The following is a 22,891-nucleotide window of genomic DNA, read 5'->3' as shown; positions in this document are numbered from 1 at the left end:
AAATGCTCAATCTTGTTTATTTATGTTAAAGCTTAATAACGATCCATTCCTGGTGAATTTATTTTTTAAATATTTGTTTTTAATTTATTGTGAAACTGCTGACATAGGATTTGTAATTTAATACCTAAATTTTGAATGAAATTTTGATTGTGACTGTTATTCTTCATACTTATTCAATTATTCATAATGAAAAAAAAACTAACAATCACAATATAAATCCCTGACAATTTACCATGTGTAATTTTAAGTGAAATTGTATATTGTGAAATAAATAAATCATATCATATCATATCATATCATATTTTTAACTTTTGTGCAAAAATGGGGAATATTACGCAAAACTCTGCGAAGGAGGCGCCACCAGCACAGAGGCCTAGCCTACCGTGAAACGCGAAAAATATAAGCAAGTTGATGCAAATTTTCAGTTGTTTCCAGATGTTGGCTGGTAGAATTGACTTTTAAGAAATGATTTTGAATGATGAATGTTAATTTGGATATGATTTGAAATGTTTTACAGTTATAATTTTCCTCGCGTTGGTGTAGTGAAAACTGTTGGAATCTTTATTAATTGCTTACTCGGGTATCAATAGGCACGAAGGGTTAAACAACAACTTTGCCCGCTTGTAAAACAAATAACTATTCCAGCTCTGAACCCGCCCCGGAATGCCTTGAACGCGACGAACACGTTCTTTTCCACGGACGGTGTGTACACCGAGGCCATCCACACCGACGTGTTAGGCAGCGGCCTGATGCAGCCCGTCGCGAACACGGACTTCTACCCCAACGGTGGCTTGTCCCAGCCAGGCTGCGAGATCGTCGACTGGGAGTGCAGCCGTGACAGGTGAATACTTAAACTGCCGTGTCACGCGCAACTCCATTAACTTATACATATAAGTTACTGGCAGTACCTATTGACTGCACTACTACTAATAAGGTGTACGTAGGCACCGAACCATGCCTTGGTTTAGGCATGTCATAATGTAACTGTGGAATACGAATGTATTTTTACATTCAATGGTCTTTTATTTTATTTTATTTATTTGGAGATCCAACAGCTGTGGCATTAACATAAAAATTATAGTAAGTAGATACAGGAAGCCAATTACCTATTCCCTTCTTCTAAGTCGGTCCCTCACTGCTGAGGATCGTGACTCCGCATACTAGTTTTCCTGATGGCAGCTCTCCACTTCTTCCTCTTGGTTGCTTTGTGGAAAGCGTTGCTTAGTGTGATGTCCAATTGTCCATCTGGGCGGATATTTGGTCACACCATCTCGTTGGACTTGGTCCTCTAGGCCGTCTGCCGTCCACCTTTCCCATTACCATAAGTCTCTCCAAATTGTCAGGGTCTCTGCTGCAATTACCTATTATTAATTATTATTTTTATAAGCTTTACGGTATCTACTAACTTCGTTCTGAATCCATCAGGGCCTTCCTTTTCTTCGCGGAGTCGCTTGTCTCTGGAGGCTTCACCGGGCGGCGCTGCGACGTTGAAATCGACGCGGACGTGATCGCTCCTGTTGTGTGCGAGTCCGATTCCGAGGACACGCTGCCTATGGGCGGCCTGACTGATAAGGCGGGGTGAGTACGACCAAGTGAAGTTTAGTGTCAAAAATTACATTTTTGATACAAGGCATCTATCGCTGACTATATATACTTTCCTTTCAAACAGGCTCTTCGAGACAATTCCAACAAACCCAAACACAATTAGGTTGCGTTGTCTTATCACATAATTCCTAATGTAGTCGTGCTTGCAGACTACATAAAACGGTCAAATACGGCGTTCTCTGAACAAAAGATTTTTAATGAAGGTGGGCCGGTTGGGGTTGTTTTTACGCGACGTCTGAGGTTAATAATTGTTTCAGTTTAGCTTCTAAGTCAAGTTGAGTACAATTTAATTTAAACTACTTAAATCAAAGATGTAGACGTAGATTTTATTTAAATCGGTTCAGCGGTTATTGTTTCCCCATACAAACTTCCACCTCCCTTTTAAGGGAGGGTTTTTAAGGGATGATTTTTGGGATGAAAACAATTTAGATAGGAATATATTGTTTTTACTAAGATCTTCACGATCGGCCTTTTACCCGTACACTTACAGAGCTTTTTGGTGGTACTTTAGTATTCAACAGGTTGTGCCATTTCCTAATCTGGCGTACCTACTCGAGTAGGTAAAGGTAAATCCAAAAATCCGCCTTTAAACACAACCTACAAAAGCCATGACTTATACAAATAGGTATTTCTATCAGAATTTTAATAATGTTTTATTGCTTTCAGATCATTCGGAGTGTACTACGTGCCCGTAAACGAGCAATCCCCCTACTCCCAAGGCTAAATCATTATACCTATAACATGAAATATTTCATAAAATAAAATAAAATTTGGCTCATAATTTAAATGGCTTATTATTTTATTCTACCCGTCCCTAACCCCGTGTACAGAAAGGGCACTTCCTACAAAACCGAAGTTTGACAGCGATTCAGGGTCGAATCATGATATCCCTTTCTAACCTATGGACAATGCCTTTCGGCTATTTAGGGTTGTCAAAATTCAAGTGATTCTCTTATCTGTGGTCGTGCACGCAAAGGGACGTCAAGTGGTGACTGGTGTCAACCCTAATATTAATTGCTCGGAGCAATGCTGAGCTGAACGGAGCCGAGTTTGCCCGAAGTCACTGTCTGTTGTCTTCCCACTGCCCGTACAATATTTTTGCAATTCACTCAGTCAGTGCAGTCAGTCAGTGCCAGAGAACTTCGAAATTCAGTCAACTCTCAGCTTTGATTTAAATTGTTGTATCGTGGTACATTCGAGTTTGGAAATGTATAAAACCTAGGAATTGTATACAATTACTACCTACAAATAATTACTACGGGCCTGAAGCCCTGAAGCCACGTTACGTGCTCTGTCAAAGGGCTCTGTCATAGAGGACGCAACTGAGCAGCAGGTAGAGTGAAGGTGAGGGCGGAGCAATAAAAGTAGGAATTCAGGGGTAGGTCTCTTTTATTTACCAGATAAGTGGTCAATATGGCACTTCGAGTTACTTAAAAAGTCCAATAAACGGCACGAGTAGGGCTTGCAAATATTCGAAACTTTCAGATATTCGAATATTCGACTTTTTCTGACGACGTATTCGAATATTCGAATAATTATTCGAATATTATAAAAAATAAGAAAAGGAACGAGAAATCGGTATATTATCGATTTATTCAAAAGCTTTTTTCACATATTGCTAAAACATGAGTGAGATCAAGTAATAATGTAGTAGTGTAGCATTACTTACACCACTACATTATTTTTAAGTATAGGTTGCACATCATCCTGGCCTCGTCCGATAGAGGCGATGCCAGGACGACGTTGCAACTCCCTAATTTGGTAGTTTTGATTAATGTCATGTCACTCCTCAGCGCCTCGTTGCGGACACACTCCATCAACACATGATGGACGTCTTCTATTTTATCACACTCAGAGCAGTTTGGTGTTGCAGCAAGTCTCATCAGGTGCTTGAATTTGTTTGATGGAATGTGCCCGGAACGAAGCCTAAGGAGTGATACTACCTGTTTCCTACTTAGTTTTTTGTCAAACCATGGGACCTGAGGGGGCTGACATTGAATTGTTCTGTACCAAATTCCTTTAGAGAAATCCGCTTAATTGACTAGATTTTATCATCCTACTATTTATAAGATGCCCACATTTATAAAAACAAGTAAAACGCCAAAATTAGACGTATTTAATATTTCTAGATAAAACTTATTATAAATGCGTCGTTGCGTGAAATAATATAACTTTAACCATCCCAACACCTAGGTATGTAAGATATTTTTTTAGTAGGTAATTATTTTCCGATTTAAATTAATTTGTAATCACTCAGAGGCCTGTAAAAAGGTCTTTAATTTCATTGTATTTTGGATCTTTATTGACTTTATTTGTTTTGAAGCGCTGGTGGCCTAGCGGTAAGAGCGTGCGACTTGCAATCCGGAGGTCGCGGGTTCGAACCCCGGCTCGTACCAATGAGTTTTTCAGAACTTATGTACGAAATATCATTTGATATTTACCAGTCGCTTTTCGGTGAAGGAAAAACATCGTGAGGAAACCGGACTAATCCCAATACGGGCCTAGTTTACCCTCTGGGTTGGAAGGTCAGATGGCAGTCGCTTTCGTAAAACTAGTGCCCACGCCAATTACTGGGATTAGTTGCCAAGCGGACCCCAGGCTCCCATGAGCCGTGGCAAAATGCCGGGACAACGCGAAGAAGAAGAAGAAGAAGATTGACTTTATTTGGTTTGGCAAGTTATTATTCCTAATGGTCGGCTAATTTATATAATATTGGAATATTTAAGGGAAAAAGTTAGTTGAGTACTGGGTGGATTATTCGTCAGCTAAAGGTGCATGGTTAGATTACCAAGTTGGGCAGGTTTGGTATGATTAAATTTGAGAATTGCGATAAGTGGCAAGGTTTAGACTTCAAAAATTCGCTTAACGTACGCTTGTACTGAATAAACAGAATGATCCTTTAACTTAAAACTTACGCACCGTAAAAATATCATACTTTTTGATTTCGTTTTCTTTTAAATTGAGTTAGGTTTCACTGTATTCACGAAGTCTATCGAGAGGAATACAGTAAAAATATTATTTCCTTCGTATTTGGGTACCTACCGTTCCTCATTCACTGTAAATACCCGTCAAACACACAGAAACTGTAACTACAGCGGCTGACATAGATTTTTTAATAGTAATAAAAAATATTCGAATATTCGAAACCTGAGCGGCCGAATATTTGAATATCAAAACAGGTCGAATATTCGACAAATTCGAATATTCGAATTGCAAGCCCTAGGCACGAGATAGCAGAAGATACGTAGCGTTAGTAAAGTCGCGCTCAGGCGCGCGTCGTCAGGAAGGGCATGCTCCGGGGTGAGGCGCCTGGAGGGGCGACGTTCACGCGCTCAGGAGCGTGGCGTCTAGGAGGGCGCGCTCAGGCGCGCGGCGTCTAGGAGGGCGCGCTTAGGCACGCGCCGTCTAGGAGGGCGCGCTTAGGCACGCGCCGTCTAGGAGGGCGCGCTTAGGCACACGACGTCCGGTGGCGCGCTCAGGTACGCGACGCCTGGGAGGACGCGCTCAGGCACGCGACGTCTTGGGAGGGCGCGCTCAGGCACGCGATGTCTGGGAGGGCGCGCTCAGGTACGCTGCGTTAAGGAGCTCAGTCACACGACGAGGGGCACCAAATCAGGGGGGCCTTACGATTTGTAGACTAGCGAAAGGGCGCACGGAGACCGTAATTGGTAGTAGTTTATTTATAGGTTACGCCAGGAGAAAGAGGGTTTCTTCAGGGTGCGGGGCCTACCTCGGCCCCGCACGGACCCTTAATTTAGAATATTGCTCTTTTAGAGAGCTAGCGATAAACTGAAGTCAAGATGACTGTTGTTCTCACAGACATACAATTCCCGCTCGCGCTGCTTTTATAGCTGATTTTAGGAACATCTTAAGGGGCCCACTGATTAACAGTCCGCCGGACGATATTGGTCTGTCAGTTGTTCGGAGCTGTCAACTTTTTGTTCTAACTGACAGGCCGATATCGTCCGGCGGACTGTTAATCAGTGGGCCCCTTTAGGAACTAGAATTACAAGATTTGAAATTTAAAAATAGTTGTGAACCAGTTATGATTTTCAACAAAATTTTGAATAACATTTGCCGAAAGTATACATTTTTGCATTTTTGTTAGTTTTATTTAAAAACTTTAAAGAAAACATTAAAATAAGCATCTTTTATTGATTGAAGTTTTTTTTATAAACTTGACCGTTTAGGAACTAGAGCGATCTGAAGTTGCGAGTTCAGCCATGGGATTACTAAGGAGCCAGACACTTAGAAAATTTACGATAAAAAAAATAACCAATACAACCTATGTTTTTTATTACTTAATAATATAGGGCATGCTAAAATAAGCATCTTTTATTGATTGAAGTTTTTTTATAAACTTCTCCGTTTAGGAACTAGAGCATCTTTGGTCACAAGATTCTCAAGGTACCCAAAATGTCAAGGTCCCTAAAAACCGAATCAGAGCACCCCACTATCCACGTGGTCTTGTCTGTCCTACCCCTAGAGAGCAATTCCAAAAACGGAGGCGCGGAGGGAGGGCAGCCCAACCAGTAAGCCGAAGCTGCAGAGCAGAGAGGGCGGAAGGGCTGCCCTTCCGCAGCGCCGGAGCTACCCAGATTCAACAGCTTCATAATAAACTTCAGATCGCTCTAATTCCTAAACGGTCAATTTTATAAAAAACCTTCTATCAATAAAAGTTGCTTATTTTATAGTTTTCTTTAAAGTTTAATAAAAAAAGTAACAAAAATGCGAAAAAAAATATTTTTGCCTAAAGTCCTAAAATCGGGCCACTTTTGCTATACTCTGACCTACATAGTTCTTATACATTTCAAGTTATTTCTTTTCATGGGTGATTTATTATGCTGATTGCTGACAAAGACGAACTGCACGTCAACGGAGAATTATAGGATAACCTTCACGTACATCATCATCATCCTGGCGTCAATCCCAGCTGTGCCCCCGCGCGGGGCGCGAGGACCCGGGGTCCGCGTGAAAACCTTCACGTACGGAGCCATGATAAGTTTTTTGTCAAAATTCAATTTGATACTAGTTTTTATCGTTGACTGTAATTTTTCCACAGTCAACTAATACTCAACGAGACAATTTTAACAATCCTAAACACAATTACGTTGTGTTATTTTATCACCGAGTTCCTATGGCCACCTCCTGTCTCCATCATCAGATCAGGTCGATGGTACCATAATTTTGCATTGTCATCCGACTTACATATGTATGTATGCAAATTTTCAGCTTTTGTAAAAATTCAATTATTATGATACTAGTTTTTATCGTTGACTGTACTTTTTTCCACAGTCAACTAATGCTCAAAACGAGACAATTCTAACAACCCTAAACACAATTACGTTGCTTTATTTTATCACCGAGTTCCTGTGGCCACCTCCTGTCTTCATCATCAAATCAGCTCGATGGTACTGTATGTGGTGATGGTATTGCATTGTCATCCGACTTACATATGTATATATGCAAATTTTCAGCTTTTGTAAAAATTCAATTATTATGATACTAGTTTTTATCGTTGACTGTACTTTTTCCCACAGTCAACTAATACTCAACGAGACAATTCTAACAACCCTAAACACAATTACGTGGCTTTATTTTATCATCGAGTTCCTATGGCCACCTCCTGTCTCCATCATCAGATCAGCTCGATTGTACCATAATATTGCATTGTCATCCGACTTACATATTGATGCAAAATTTCAGCTTCATTGGAGGTTGGGAAGTGGGTCAAATTTAGCTTGCAAGATTTACCCGTACAAACATAGTTACTCACAGGTACATTGCAAGTTAAATAAAAGCTTGTAATAATAAAAATAGTTACATTTGTACGGAACTCTCGGTGGGCGAGTCGGACTCGCACTTGACCAGTTTTTCCAATTACGTTATTGTAAGTAGGTACCGTCATTATAGCCAACTTTGCCACCAGGGGAAACTTTGCCCAAAATGTCAATTTTAAACAAATTCGTTAATGTAGAAATATTTAAAATACTTATGGCCATCCTGCTATTTATAGTAGAAAATAGATTATATTTGTGACAAATCGATATACCAAACATGTGCACAACTTGACTTGGAAATTTCCAGCGAGTTGTCAAATATAGGGTATATTTCGGCGGGCGGGCGGTGGGGGGTATAAGTAGAAAAAAATTGAGAACCCTTAGACAAATATTTCCGGGTTTCAGTTATAAAGCATGAAGCATAGATTATGTCTATTGAGGTTTAATCTAAAAAGGCCTAAAGACACTAAAGTTATGGCGGTGGGCAATGTAATCCGGTAATTTACAGACCTATGGTTGCCAACATTGCCCACCACCAAAAACGGCTTAGGGTTGTCACTTTTGACAAATTTACCCAACTTCGCAAGTAAAAGTAGGTTATGTTTGTACACTAAAGTAAGTTTATAAATATATACTGTATTTAATTGGTCTTATTATCCTTTATTTAGATGTTTTATCTCTTTAACGCGTGAAATATACAGCAAAATTCATGTTTTTGGCCATTACACTATTGTGACAGATTTTCTCTAAAGTGCCAACCCTAGCCTTTGTAAAATGCTTAGGTAAGTCTTGTATGGAAATGGCCAAAAAGGGGTAGGCAACATTGCCCACCCAATTTATTTAAAAGTTCTTACACTTATCGCTAAGTTATTAACAGGGAATGGTAGGATTGCCCAAAACCTTTAAGTGATCCTTAGACATCATCGTCATACGAGCTGTATTTGAACACCAAATTGACGTGGACAATGTTGTCCCAAACCCCGGATATCTTTGCCCGCCCTCTAAAACGCCAAAAAAGTGGGTAAAAACACGATTTAATTTTTTTTCTTCAATGAAACTGATGCGTTTGATCACTATGGACGTGCTGAGCAAAACAAAGTCATATGATGTGATATAATTTTTTTGAGAAATTCGAATTTTTACAAAAAAAGCGGGCAAAGTTGGCTATAATGACGGTACATTATACGTAAAGGCATCGAACATGTTTGTGGCTTTTGGTTAGTGAAATCCGATAAGATGATAAGTAGATAAGTAGCTACCTAAATCTGCAATAAATTTTAATTGATAACATTTGAATATAAAACGGACACTGACCCGAATTTCACTACAGTTCTGTCAATTGGAGCCATGGCCTCAACCCTTGTGGTTATTCTGTGCGTTGTATTCGCAGGTAACTAGTAACATTTTTTTACATCCAATATTACTTCCATATGTGTTTCAGGACAATAGGTAAGTATGTTTAATTTTTTAAACCACATAAAAATATCTCGTCTATTGTATAAAATTCTCTTATTTAAGTTTTTTTTTATTACCTATAACAACTAACTGGGGCCTTATTCGACATGCCACTTTTGACGTCGCATGTTGAAGTTCATTTGAATCTGAACAATCATGGGTTGTCGAATAGGTAAAGATCATTATCTGTCAGTGAATCTCATGTAAACAAATCATTTCATCGCTAGACTTGGTTGTCTATTGGTATGGCCGCCATGTTTGGATTTATGACATTTAAAAGGGGATTCTATGGCATAGAGTAAACTGCATTTCTATTTTTTATAGTTTTTTGATTCCTCTACTCGACGCAAGATGGAGTTAACAGTCAAATTTCGATCTTGGCGTTATAAAAATAAACCGCAAGAACATGACATGCAGTGGCGTTGGTGTAGATCTATCATGAAAACGAATATATGACAATTGTCCAGAATTTAAAAAAACTTGACAATAAACATACAGCAATACATATACCACTAAATGTCAAAAAGAAAACAGATTTAGTATAATTACTAGGTAACAAATTATATATAAAGTTTAAATTTTAAACCAATCGTCGTGGGTCCTAACCCCGGCTCTTAGCAATGAACTTCTTGTAACTTGTGTGAAAAATATCATTTGATATTACACCAATTACTTTATGGTGAAGTAAAATATCATGAGCATGAGTCATGAGGAAGACGGAGTAGCCAGTAGCCACAATAAGCTATATTTTTGTCCTCTGGGTTAGATGGCAGTGAAATAGGGAGAGATAGTGAAGAATGCGGCAAAATAAGCATTTATTGTGTTGTTAGTAGTTAGTAGACTAGTTTTTTTTTCTAAAAATGAAAATTGACGCAACAGCAAGCTCATAGCCCCCTATGAGCCAGTCTATTAGGTGCAGGCTTAAGGGCTAATCCCGGGGGAAGCGGAGCGTCGGCGACTAGCTGGTGCATCTGCTTATTAACCTCTTCTCACTTTTACCTCAGGTCCTTTGATTAATAAATTAAGGTAAAATTCGTAAGAACTAGTGCCTGTGTCATATTCTAAATTGGACGCTATGCCTAATTAGTTGTAATAAATAAAATAAAATAATTATTTATTTAATTAAATTTATAACAACGCAACGTGGGGTTATTCATGATGAATTTTAATGGTTTATATAAGACAGCGGTCGTATATTGCCTTAGAAATTTGGATTTTGTCAGTTTGAATGAACAGCAAACTGGAGATATTGAGATTAATTTTAAACTTATTATTTTAGGTGTTCGTAAGAAATAAGGTATTGACAGACATTGACGGAAAATCGCGAAAACCCGGCCAGGTGCGTCGGACCACGCAAAACGGAGGAGGATTCCATACTTACTTCTTCTACCATGTATCCATATGCCAAAATAGCAACAAAAAGCCGAACAAAAATACCGTTTCTTCGCAGCACTAGATTTCAGTCCTTTTTTTAGAAAAGTAATATGTACATAATATATATATGTAAGTAATTTTGTTATGTGAAACTTATATGTTGTGTTACGAGACTTACGAGTAGGTAACTTTAAACTTTAACAGCCTAACAGATCCCAATAAGGCCTAGTTTACCCTCTGGGTTGGAAGGTCAGATGGCAGTTGCTTTCGGAAAAACTAGTGCCTACGTCAATCCTTGGGATTAATTGTCAAGAGAACAATAGGTTCTCATGATCCGTGGCAAAATCGAGATAACGCGGGGAAGAATAACTTTGTCACAAGAATATTTGGCCAAATATAAATCCTTATTTTAATACTCTCGTGTATTTGACCTACCTACACGTATTGAGTCGTATTTTGCCACCTAGTAGCCTCGAATTGGTTGTTATATGTGGCTTTCCATAAATTAAGGGTCCTTATGCTTCAATAAGGACGTTTTCATGGGGTCCCGTTGTTTCCCATAAAGTTTTAAGTCATAATGTATTGTTTGTTATATTATCATTACTCATAAAACTGAAACCGTTAACATTTCAAGATTTTAGTTAGGTTATCCTATAGATAGGTTAGGTTAGGTTAGATTTGTTTTATGGCAATCCTGAAAAGTGACGCGTTTCTGAACTAAATTAATTATGACTAACGAAAATTCGAGCAAACAATACATTATGGCTTAAAACTATTTGGGAAACAATAGAGACCCCGTTTTCATCTGAAGTTGCAATAGAAATTGAAAAAGCCACATTTTTTCAAGCTTTTACTTAGTTTTATCTGTCCCGTTGGTTGTCTGTCTGTTCCAATGTGGTTCCAATCAAATCATGCAAATTAAATCCCAACAAAAACATAAATGTGAAATGAGAGCCAAGTTCAATATTGAGAATACGTGTCGTTGTTGACTCGCCGACAAAAGAATTGAGATCTATATGGGTGCCAAGTTCTGTGCTGTGTAGAAAATCCTGAAATTATAAAGGATTTGTCTTGGCTAGTTTTTAACAACAAACCAAGTTTTTGAAAAACTAACAGAAAAATATATATTACCTATATGCCTATACGTAAAAACTACCTACCTCTACCTTGATGCCAAATTTCAAGTTTCTAGGTCACCTGGAAGTGGGTTAGGTTTTTGATCTATATGTCAGTCAGTCACAAAAATGCCGGTTTTTAAACGTTAATTTATCAATAACTGTTTGAGCTATGTTTATGAAATAGTGTATTTTGAACAAGCTAAGGGACTTGAATACATGTGCCAAATTTCATGTGTGTAGGTTAAGTAGGTTTCAAGTTGTGAAGGGGTCAAAAGTAGCTCGAAATGGTTGGTGTAATATTACACACGGTTGCTGCGTCGCCAGTTCCTTTTTCTTTGAACTTGGCTGGACACGCTCCCGCGTGTCTAGATTTGACCCACTTCTCGGGTGTTCAATGAAGCTGAAATTTTACATAAGTACATAATATGTAATATGGGTGACAATACAATATTTTTATGGTTACCATCGAGTTGATCTGATGGTGATGATACAGACAGTGGTCTTTTAAGTCTTTTTAACTTTGTGATAAAACAACGCAACTTAAATTATATTTGAAAATATTTAAAGAAAAATACAGTCAGAAATTAGAAATATTGTTATCTAACCTCTCTATCACTCTTGCATATTCGAGCGATAAAGAGGCAAATAGCTGAGTTTCGATTTTCGCACTTCCCGATAGGCCCCTTTGTAAACAAACCGCCTTGATGTGTCTATGTCAAATTATTGTCTGTGAAAACTTGTTAAAAAAAGTTTAAAGCAAAGGCGTAGGCAAAGAGTAGTATAATATGTATATAGCTGGTCAACCAAATCTTTTCAGTAAAAAAAGGCACGAAATTCAAATCTTCCATGGGACGATATCCCTTCGCGCCTACTTTTTTCAAAATTGCCGACTTTTTCTACTGTCAAGATCTGGTTGACCAAGTATACCTATATAGCGCTGGCGGTACACCGAGAATTTCAGTAAAATGCTGCAAATGATGTTAAAGGTATGAAAATCGGTACGATTGAGCTTTAGAACATTTGAAACAATTTGACCCGAAGCACCAACAAATAAAAAAAAAACGAGAGGAGTTGTGACGTCATCTTTTTTTGTAAGGAATAAAAAAATATTGTTTAAAAACCTATCGTGTTTGGTATTAAACGAAAGGGCTTTCTGAGCCGATTCCAAACATATATCACATCATTACAGTTCAGTATTTTTTTTTAATTATAATATAAATAATTTTCAAAACATACCAATTAAGTTTGGGATTCTCCAGATACAATACGGTAAAATTTTTTTTGTAAAATATACCTTTAATCTTATACCTAATCTCCTCATATCTAACCCTAATAAAGCAATTTTGAAATTATATACATTTAGGTTTTTTTTTATTTTTCAATTTTACATAGTGTGATCTATGAATCTCTCAATTAAATATTTAAAAAGAAAGCATAAAATTAATATATAACGGTTTTTTTCAGAAAGTCGCTTATATCTCGGAATCTATAAGTCGTACTAAAAATTGTCTATGTAATAATTAAGAAAGAATTAACCGAAAAAACTCACCTTTAACGTCCCCCCTTTCCCGAGTTCTCCACCCCCCACTCATCAGAACTTTTGCTTACTTAAAGCTTAGATATTACCAAAGGAACATGTAATAGTATTTTATGCAACTGTTGTTTAAGAGAGGTCAAAAAAGGCGAGTGGCGTGAGTAACAATAACAACAAACAACAACCGAAAATTGTTAATAAAGACGCCACTAGTATTTTTTGACTCGGTTAAACAACGTTGCATACAATACTTTTTCTACGACCAAGCACTTACTTTGAAATGCAATGAAATAATAATAAAAATGGATGATGATGATTGTTTCATGTCCTAATGTGATAGGTTGTTCAGTGCGTGGGTTTCTTAAGGGGAACGAAAATTTTATTATTTTTGCGCTACAACGCACGGTTTAGGAGATACAGCCCTATAAATATTTTTCTTCCTCTTTTTCTTTTTTTTTTTCTTTTTTTGTGTTTTTTAAATCTTACTTAGGGGTTTCTTAAAGGGGAACGAAAATTTGATTATTTTTGCGCTACGACGCACGGTTTAGGAGATACAGCATTATAAAGTTTTTTTTGTTTTTTTTAAATCTCTTTTTTGTGTTTTTTTTTTAAATATTAATTAGGGTTTCTTACAGAGGAATGAAAATTTTAATATTTTTGCGCTACGACGCACGGTTTAGGAGATACAACCCTATAAAAAAAAATCTTTATTTTTTTTTGTTTTTTCGTGTTTTCTAAATATTACTTAGGAGTTTCAAAGGGGAACGAAAATTTGATTATTTTTGTGCTACGACGCACGGTTTAGGAGATACAGCCCTATAAAGATGAAAATAATCGTACCATTAACCAAAACATGTCTATGGTTTACTCATCTGTCAGAAATGACAATTAAAATTAGGTTGGAAACAATGTATTCCATACAATATTTTTTAAATGGTGATTACACGAAGTATCGTAAAAGTGCCAAAAAGATACTGCGTGTATGCACAAATATTTTTTTGGGGAATAGACTAAAGACTTGTGTTGATAACTATAAGTTAGGGGTTTAAAGGTGTGTGCACGACCCTTTAAATGACAAATAAAAGTACGGGAGTAGAAAAAGCAAGTTTCAATACTCTTATTTTACCCGAATGACATTATTACTCGTATTGAGTAATTCGGCAGGGCTATTATTACACTTTGTAAAATTGAAAAATTAAAAAAAAAACCTAAATGTAAATAATTTCAAAATTGCTTTATTAGGGTTAGATATGAGGATATTAGGGATAATTTGAGGTATATTTTACAAAAAAAAAATTATGGTATTGTATCTGGAGAAGCCCAAACTTGGTATGTTTTGAAAACTATTTTTATTATAATTTAAACAAAATGACTGAAATGTAACTATGTGATATATTTTTAGCATTGGCTCAGAAAGCCCTTTCGTTTAATACCATACACGATAGGTTTCTAAACATTTTTTTTTTTATTTCATACAAAAAAACATGATGTCATAACTCCTCTCGTTTTTTTTTATTTGTGGGCGCTTCGGGTCAAATTGTTTCAAATGTCCTAAAGATCAATCGTACCGATTTTCAGACCTTTAACACCATTTGCAGCATTTTACTGATTTTCGCGGTGTACCGTCAGCGCTAGAAGTGGGCAGCAAAGAGTAGTATAATATATAGGACAGTCGGCAGTCAACGTTTGTTCCTAATAAACATAACATTGATGAATCAAGGCGGTTTGTTTAAAGAGGGCCTGCCGCGAAACCAATTTCATTATCTGCCACCATTAAATTTCGCTCGTATATGCAAGAGTGATAGAGAGGCAGATAACGAAATTTCCCCCACCCCCCTTTGGATGGTTCTTGTTTGAGTTATAATGTCACTGTATTGAGGACTCAACCTTTCCATTTTTAAAGTGTTTTTATATCGACATGACACTGGCTACTGTAGTAAATGCCAAAAAAGAAAAAAAAACGCTGTCATAGTAACGAAAATAATAAACACGTCAATCGAAATAAACAACGTAATATCCAAGAAAAATTTGCAAAATAGTATATGATAAATATGTAAAACATCATTAATTATCGAATTAAGATTACATACAACTTTGTGTAAAAAAAATTGAGGCAATTATACAGCCCGATTATACGGGTTACATTTTGAAAAAGATGATTATCTTGGAAAGAAGAGTAAATATACATAGGTGAACATAATTCAGGGTTTGCTTGTCTGGTCCACGCATGCTGTACCTATCACGACCACGGCACGGCCGTCTCCTGCTAACTTTTCGCTATAATAGTAAAATCATAGGTCTAATACCTATGATTTTAATATTATAGCGAACAATATTTCATGTTCATGATCTCGAATTTAAGACTTTAGCTTAGATTTATGGCGTGCGGCCTAGCGCGCGTTGCCTCTATGAGGAGCTGTCAAAGCGCTTTATATCTGTATGCTTTTGATGATGCGGATCAGCATTCTTATCCAGCGGGGCAAGCCGCCAGCCTGCAGAAGGGCACCCTACCGCACTTGGTAGGTCACTACACTCACTACCAGGATTTAGGGCTAATAATTTATTTATAAGTTTTTAATACCTTTAAACGAGCAATTCTTGTATATTTATTTATTTATATGTATAATATATTTCGGGGATCTCGGGAACGGCTCTAAACGGATTTAGATGAAATTTGCTATATGGAGGTTTACGGGGGCGCAAAATCGATCTAGCTAGGTTTTATCTCTGGGAAAACGCGCATTTTTGGGTTATTATATGTTTCCAGAGCAAAACTCGGTCTCCCAGACATTAAGTTTTTAATTTAAGTGTTTTTATCATGTTTCATATTTAAACTTACAGATGTGAATCACCAGCAGAGTTTTTGGAGAGGTGTGGTTTTCTTATTTCCTGTTACCAACCTGAAACACCATACCTACCTAAATATCAGAAAATAATAAAGTGAAGAAAATTAAATAAAGTTGAATGCTTAAAAACTTTAATGTTTTATTAAAATTAAACGAAAAAAAATGTGTAAACTGAAATAGATCAATTTTTTTTATTTGTAGTTGAATAACATATATGTATTTAATCTCCTTTAATTAAAAATCATCTCTGAGTAGATACATATTAAACAATAGGTACTTTTAGGTCTTGGTAGTAATGTTAGGTCTTATGACCTACTGTATTTGACTATATTACTTACCAAGACCGGAGCCTGACCTGTCAGTCACCAACTATTTTGATGCTCTTTGTAGGTAGCATCAAAATAGTTGGTGACTGACAAAGTTACCAAGTTACTAAGGTAGTAGGTACCTATATAGTAGGTAGCAGTAGCGCAATATTTAGTCAAAATATTTTGACTAATTTAGATTATTTTTATGCCAAAAAAGTAATACAAGCTATTCATGTTCCACTTAGTAATAAAATACGGACTTTTCTGAATATGTGGTTTACGAAATGTGTTAAGGTACAACTTGTGGTTTATTAACGTGGTTTAGAAATAGGCAGCTTGAGTTGAGAGAGGTGATGAGTAAATTGTTTCATTTTTTTACAATTTTGAGCGTTTATAGGAGAATGTGTGGAGCAAGCATTATTTGACGTGTAGGTGTGGGTTCAACAAAAAGATCGCTTGTCAATAAGGCATTCTTGCTGTTAAAATTCAATTATTAATAGCCTTTATCGACCATCAGCAATGTAGTCCCTTTTTGATTGATGGAAATTGTCACGTAAGTTCCACTACTCGCCGCCGCATCGCCTACAGCGCATTCGTTAGTCTATCGCTCACAAGATGTCATTAATTCATGTAAACTTACGTACTGAAAAAAAAAAGTTTTACTCTTTGCTATAAATTACCCTTTCGCACGTCAAAAACTCCAAGATGGAGCCGAAGGTCATAGAGAAAAAAGTCTACATTTGGAATCATTACTTGTCAAAATTTGACATTAGCAATCCACAGTTAGGTGACAACCAAACCAAACCATTATAAACCTTAAAGTAATAATAAAACAAAGTTGTTTTTTGTTAAATTATTGTTTGTACCAAATGAACTTCAGCACTTGATGAACTTCAAATGAACTTCAACAGTTGAATTTCAAATGACGCGAAATTTGACAGTTGCACATGTCGAATAGGGGCCCTGTATTTTCAGTCACCAAAATATAAAATGGTCCCTAATATTTAGCAAGTATGGTAATCATGAGATACATATTTTTCAGGGTTTTCGGGCACGGCAGCCCAGGCGACCTACGTTCCCGATTCGCAAAATGTCTACCATCTCTTCACCAGGTAAGTCGAAAGGTGTTATTAAGTAGACGAAGTTAACAAAAATAGTTAAGAGTTTAGATTATTGTAGATTTAAAGTAATAGGTACTCACCTTTTTTTTCTCTCTAAAAGTTTACTTATAATATGCTTATATAATGTTATTCCCCCTGGCAAAATTTCTAAGATTTCAAGTAAGTATTTTTTTAAGGCGTTCCTGCAACTATATCTGTCAAAGTTTTGGTGATAGGTATTTAGGAACATTCATTCGTATGAGCATAATACGCATAAACAAGCAAACAGTCCACTCAGTCCAGCCTTAACCACACACATAAACCGTTTCAGTTCCGGGATAATTTCATCATCTGTTAAAAATTAGATATTATTAAAGAAACAGACGTTTAGAACAATCAAGTATAAGTACAAAAGATTAAAGGTAACAAAGTAGAACATTCACGTCTATCAAATCAATCGCCTCGCGGAACTATGTATCTGACAAATCATACGAGGAGCGCGTTCAGGTATTCGAGAACGTGATCCAGTGGTGATTTACTGTGGGCCTGTAGGACAGCGTCATAGTAGTGTAGCACACAGTGACTGTACGAGTTTTAGTAACAGGAATCGGATAAGGTGATGACTTAATTCTTGGACGGTAAGTAATTTAACTTGGCTGTAGCTGTAGCCATTGACGACCAAAAAAAAACTAGGTACAATATGATGTTTGAACCCGTGATGCGATCGACTAAATTATAATGAACACTTTACAGACAAAACCCAACCGTCAGCCAGCCCATGGTCCTCGGCTTCCCCACTCTAATCGGAGCCAACTTCAACCCGGCCCGCCGCACCGTCCTCATCCTCCACGGCTGGGACTCCGACGCCGTGTCCGCCTTCAACGTGGCTCTCGTCCCTGGTAACCGATAACATACCTTCTGTTTCACATCTGTGTAGTCGTAGCAAGTCACGGCAGCATCTTATACCTTTAGACGAGCAATTCTTATTTATATATATACATAATATATTTCGGGGATCTCGGAAACGGCTCTAGGGATTTCGACCAAATTTGCTCTATGGGGGTTTTCGGGAACGAAAAATCGATCTAGCTAGGTGTTATCTCTGGGAAAACGCTAATTTTTGAGTTTTTATATGTTTTCCGATCAAAGCTCGGTTTCCCAGATATTGACTAGTGAAACTACATAAAAATAGTACAAACTAGATGCCGAATCTGATTTAACAATTTGATAAGATTATGATCTAGGCATGACACGCGGCACGCACAAAATCTAAACTATCTCGTTAGTAAACAACCAGCCCTGAGGGTAAGTGATTAGTAATCACTGATTACCATTACCTAATACGAACGCCCGCAGTTAAGCACTGTGCACTGCCGATCCTGTATTTTTCATATTGGCAGTGCCTCTGAATAAAATACTTATTAGACAGGTGAGCTGGACACTGGAGGCCTTCGTAATTTTGTAACTGACTTCAAAATTTATAAAATACTGAAAATATTATCCCTTCTACCTAAAACTCGGGCATTAAAGCAATGTAGATACTACAATATGAAGGTGAATAGCAAATCTTGAGGCCTTTCTTTAGTAACTTCTTCGATTTAAAACCTGATTTCTGGACTTCCGTTAAAAATTGTTTGTTACTGGATATTTACTTTAATTTTTTTAACGTGTGTGTTCAGCCATCATCGCGACCGCAGACGTGAACCTGATCGCCGTGGACTGGAGCGCCGGCGCCGGCACGACCGACTACAACGTACTCCTCAGCCACAACGTGCCATTTTGCGGTAAGCTCCTTCAAAGAGTTGATATGCAGAAGATAAAGGGTACATGCTGAATCAGACCGCTCCAGCGTTACTGCTGTAATATGCTGCAGGAAGCAGGAATATCAGTATTCCAGCCATCAACTTTGATTTCACATTTCCTGCAACAGGGCAACGTTCTAATTGCAACGCAAACTGACAACGACAACATCGTCCATGTCAACGCTGGAGTAACGTTGCACCAGCCCCGAACGAAATTACCTCACCCCGCCGCGGTAGATTGACAGCGTGGAAATTCTTATGAAAATATGACGTTTACAGTGCGGCAAAGTGTGACAGCGCCACACTTTGCCGCTGCCAATTCGACGCATAGTTAGCTTGAACTGTTTCTAGAACTTTACAACACGATATACCTAATGTGTGTGTAATGTGTGTGTGTGTGTGTGTGTGTGTGTGTGTGTGTGTGTGTGTGTGTGCGTGTGTAAAAATACAAATGTGTAGCCTACATGTAAAAATAAATTCGGCTTGCAAGATTTTATTAAGTATGTACATTGTTTAGTTCAACGTTGATTCCCAGCTGAAAGCGTCGCCCGTTTCATCGTCTGGCTGAACCAAGAGACTGGCGCGACTATTGACCAGTACCACATCATTGGGTTCGAAGTCGGCGCCCACTTGGGCGGCATCGTCGGCAGAAATCTCAACGGACAAATTCCTTTCATTACTGGTAAGACATGAAACACGTCTTCTTAAAAATGATATTATCTAGAGTCTGTATTTATGCAAACTCGGCACCGACTTTCATTGAAGTGATAAAAAATTCAACCACAACATAGAATGTAAAAAGCGACATTTTGGATCTGTGAGTGCAACTACATAGGTAAATACATATATACCTACTTGACCTTATAATTTTATCAAGAAACTATCAAGAGCAAAACAAGACTTTGTAAATAGTAATCAAATCGGAATAAGTATTTATTTATACAAAATACAAACAATCCAAAATAAATACAATATCAACAATCCACAGAGCAAGCTTCGTCCACAAAAATAGTATCTACAAAATGCTTCGTAAAAAAATAATCAGAATAAGTACCTACCTACATGTATTTACTCATAACTCTCCTTTTTACGGGGTTTAAGTTCCAGGGTAAAATCTTTTTATTTGTTATCTTTCAGCCCTGGCCCCGACCCGTCACGGTTTCAACGGGACGAACCAGTTCTTCCCCACCGACGGTGTGTACACCGAGGCCATCCACACGGACGTGTTCGGCAGCGGCATGCACGAGCCCGTCGCGCACTCCGACTTCTACCCCAACGGTGGCTTCTTCCAGCCGGGGTGCGAGATCATCGACTGGGAGTGCAACCGTGACAGGTGAATTACGTACCTACAATGGTAAAGACTAAAGTAGGATAAACTCCTCTATAGATTGTAATGGTTCCAACTGAACCCCAAAAAGTCTAGTCTATAAGTATGATAGGTATAGGTATCCTTCATTCCGCCTAAATATCTTGTATTATTATTACGTAGAACCACGATTATCCGAACCCTCAATTATTCTAAGTATGTATATTATATTGCACGCGAAATATATACGAGTATCTAGCGCTATATTGTAAGCGGATTAACAACGTTCGATGAATTAATTAAACGTTCGGATAAACTCATCCAACGTTTAAAGTATCATACGGTTACCGATGAATAACCTTTTCTCAAAAGTTTGCATAACCATTTGGGACGGGTTACAATGGGAATGTGACCGACGGAAGTGGCTGCAGCAGCAACGCTGCAACGATATTCAATCGTCTGTTTATAAGCTTCTCGGTCCGGATACTAACTTCATCTGTCTCTAGGTCCTTCCTATACTTCGCGGAGTCGATTGTTTCTGGAGGCTTCACGGCGTCCCGCTGCGAAGGTGATTTCGACTCGGACGTTATCTTGCCTACCAACTGCGACCCCGAGGATACCCTGCCTATGGGAGGCCTGACTGACAAGACGGGGTGAGTACGACAACAAAATAGGTAACTGTTAGTGTTCGACCGAAGTTTCGGTTTCGGCCTGTTTCAGCATAAAAATATTAAAAATCATATTTAGACCTAAAATTCGGTTTCAGCCAAAAAACTGCCGAACGTTTCAGCCGCGCCGAAATTGTGTCATGTTATCTGGGGGCCTAGCCAAGATAACAAGGGTTGATAGGAAACGCCCATCGAAACTTTAAAAAATGTATGGAAGTAGTCACGTGACTTTTCGTAGCATCAGCCATCTCGATACATTTTGCCTTTTCGTTTGGCGTTTGTCGTTGTACGATTTTCATATTGGCTAGGGCCCTCAGACTGCTCTCAATTAAGTATTCTTAATTAACTGTTAATTATATCTATTGTTTTTTACTAATTTGAGAGGCAGCCCTTCAGGGATCGATCGGCCTATTATAAAAATGTGTTTTTTTACAGACCAAGTAAACCCAAAAGTCTCAGTTTAAGATCGACCTAACTACCAAAAAGTTTTAATAATTATATGTACCTATGTAATTAATTAGAAACTTTCAGGGGAAATTTAATGACATTATATTATTTTATTAATAATGTTTGTATTGCTTTCAGACATTGGGGATTCTTCTCCGTGCCCGTCAACGCGCAGTCCCCGTTCTCCCAGGGCTAACTCTTCTGACGACCTTTGAATTATTCATAAAATAAAATTTGGCTTCTATTATATTTGTCTTATTTATTATTTTGTCTGATCTCTATTATGGCAATCGCACGAGTATACTTAAGTACATATATAATTACAATAGTAATTATTATCTAGTGTTTGTGGCAACAATTTGTATAGTATAACGAGGCAAACGAAACGAAACATGACATTGCAGTAAGACCAGTATCGACTAATGTTTATATACTCATCTGTTTATATATATAGGTACCTATTTACTATTAGACTACGCTAATTACTAATATTTTCTCAAAAATGGACGGCAAAGTCGACGTTGCCGGTTAAAAAATAGGTCGCGAAATGCGTAGTTTATGGTCATTCAAAAAATTAAAAAGTTAAAAACATTGCAGTCTCGATTTCGGGACTGCAATGTCGCATACAAATTCCATTATTTAACAAGTTCCAAACTTTTTAAAACTTTAAATGGCCATATCAAATGAAGGCATAGGTCCCTTAAACAGCCAAACAGATGATCAGCACTTATTATCGAACGAGCGAGCGAAGCGAAGCGAAGTTCTTACATTCGACTTTGAACACACGGCTGGCTAGGGGCACGTCCCGGCATTTCAATGTTTTTAAGCTGAACTTTCAGAGGATAGTTTGATACTCAATAACTTAAGTAAATTTGTTCTAATTTAAATGAAATTGGGTGAACGTATAGTCGAGGGCATTATATTTTAGTCATTAAATTTTGAGCTGGCTTGAACAAGAGGTTATTGAGCTAGAAGAGCTTAAAATGCTAAAAAGCCATTTGTGAGGGGTCTTGCTATTCTGGTCATTTTAATTGCAAGAAAGTATGGTCGAGTTTGGTATCAAATGAAAGTGCTCGGTTTACACATTTATAATATTGTTTTTTTTTTAAAGATTTTTTTTTAATTATGACAATTTTGGAATCCAAGATGGCGGCCATGCACTGTCATTAAATCGTAATGGATATCATTTTATAGGTTTTAGGGGGCGCAGATTTCGAAAATGATGATCATTTTGGATTCCAAAATGGCGGCCATGCACTCCATGCAGTATGTCATAAAAGTCGTCATGGATATCGTTTTATAGGTTTTAGGAGGCGCAGATTTCGAAAATAATGACCATTTTGGATTCCAAGATGGCGGCCATGCAGTATGTCATTAAAGTCGTCATGGATGTCGTTTTATAGGTTTTGGGGGGCGCAGATTTCGAAAATGATGACCATTTTGGATTCCAAAATGGCGGCCATGCACTATGTCATAAAAGTCGTCATGGATGTCGTTTTATATGTTTTAGGGGGCACAGATTTCGAAAATGATTACCATTTTAGATTC

The 22,891-nt window shown here is 37.6% G+C and overlaps 2 protein-coding genes across 2 annotated transcripts; both read left to right on the top strand.

The window, feature by feature from the left end:
- Positions 1–233: 233 nt before the first annotated feature.
- On the top strand, positions 234–2,329 carry LOC134662644 (pancreatic triacylglycerol lipase-like). The gene is made up of 4 exons (XM_063518917.1): positions 234–237; positions 646–841; positions 1,426–1,578; positions 2,272–2,329. The coding sequence occupies exons 1-4, from the start codon at positions 234–236 to the stop codon at positions 2,327–2,329; spliced, it is 411 nt and encodes a 136-aa protein (XP_063374987.1).
- A 6,388-nt stretch (positions 2,330–8,717) lies between these two features.
- Positions 8,718–21,587, top strand: LOC134662376 (pancreatic triacylglycerol lipase-like). The gene is made up of 8 exons (XM_063518583.1): positions 8,718–8,775; positions 17,063–17,132; positions 17,874–18,019; positions 18,800–18,904; positions 19,458–19,604; positions 20,060–20,255; positions 20,735–20,881; positions 21,482–21,587. Exons 1-8 carry the CDS (start codon positions 8,733–8,735, stop codon positions 21,537–21,539), a joined length of 912 nt encoding a protein of 303 aa, XP_063374653.1. The 5' UTR covers positions 8,718–8,732; the 3' UTR covers positions 21,540–21,587.
- Positions 21,588–22,891: the final 1,304 nt, after the last annotated feature.

This window comes from Cydia amplana, chromosome 3 (assembly GCF_948474715.1).
Source record: "Cydia amplana chromosome 3, ilCydAmpl1.1, whole genome shotgun sequence".
In the NCBI taxonomy this organism is placed as follows: domain Eukaryota; kingdom Metazoa; phylum Arthropoda; class Insecta; order Lepidoptera; family Tortricidae; genus Cydia; species Cydia amplana.
Note: the sequence above shows the minus strand (reverse complement) of the source record. Positions and strands in the feature narration are given on the sequence as shown.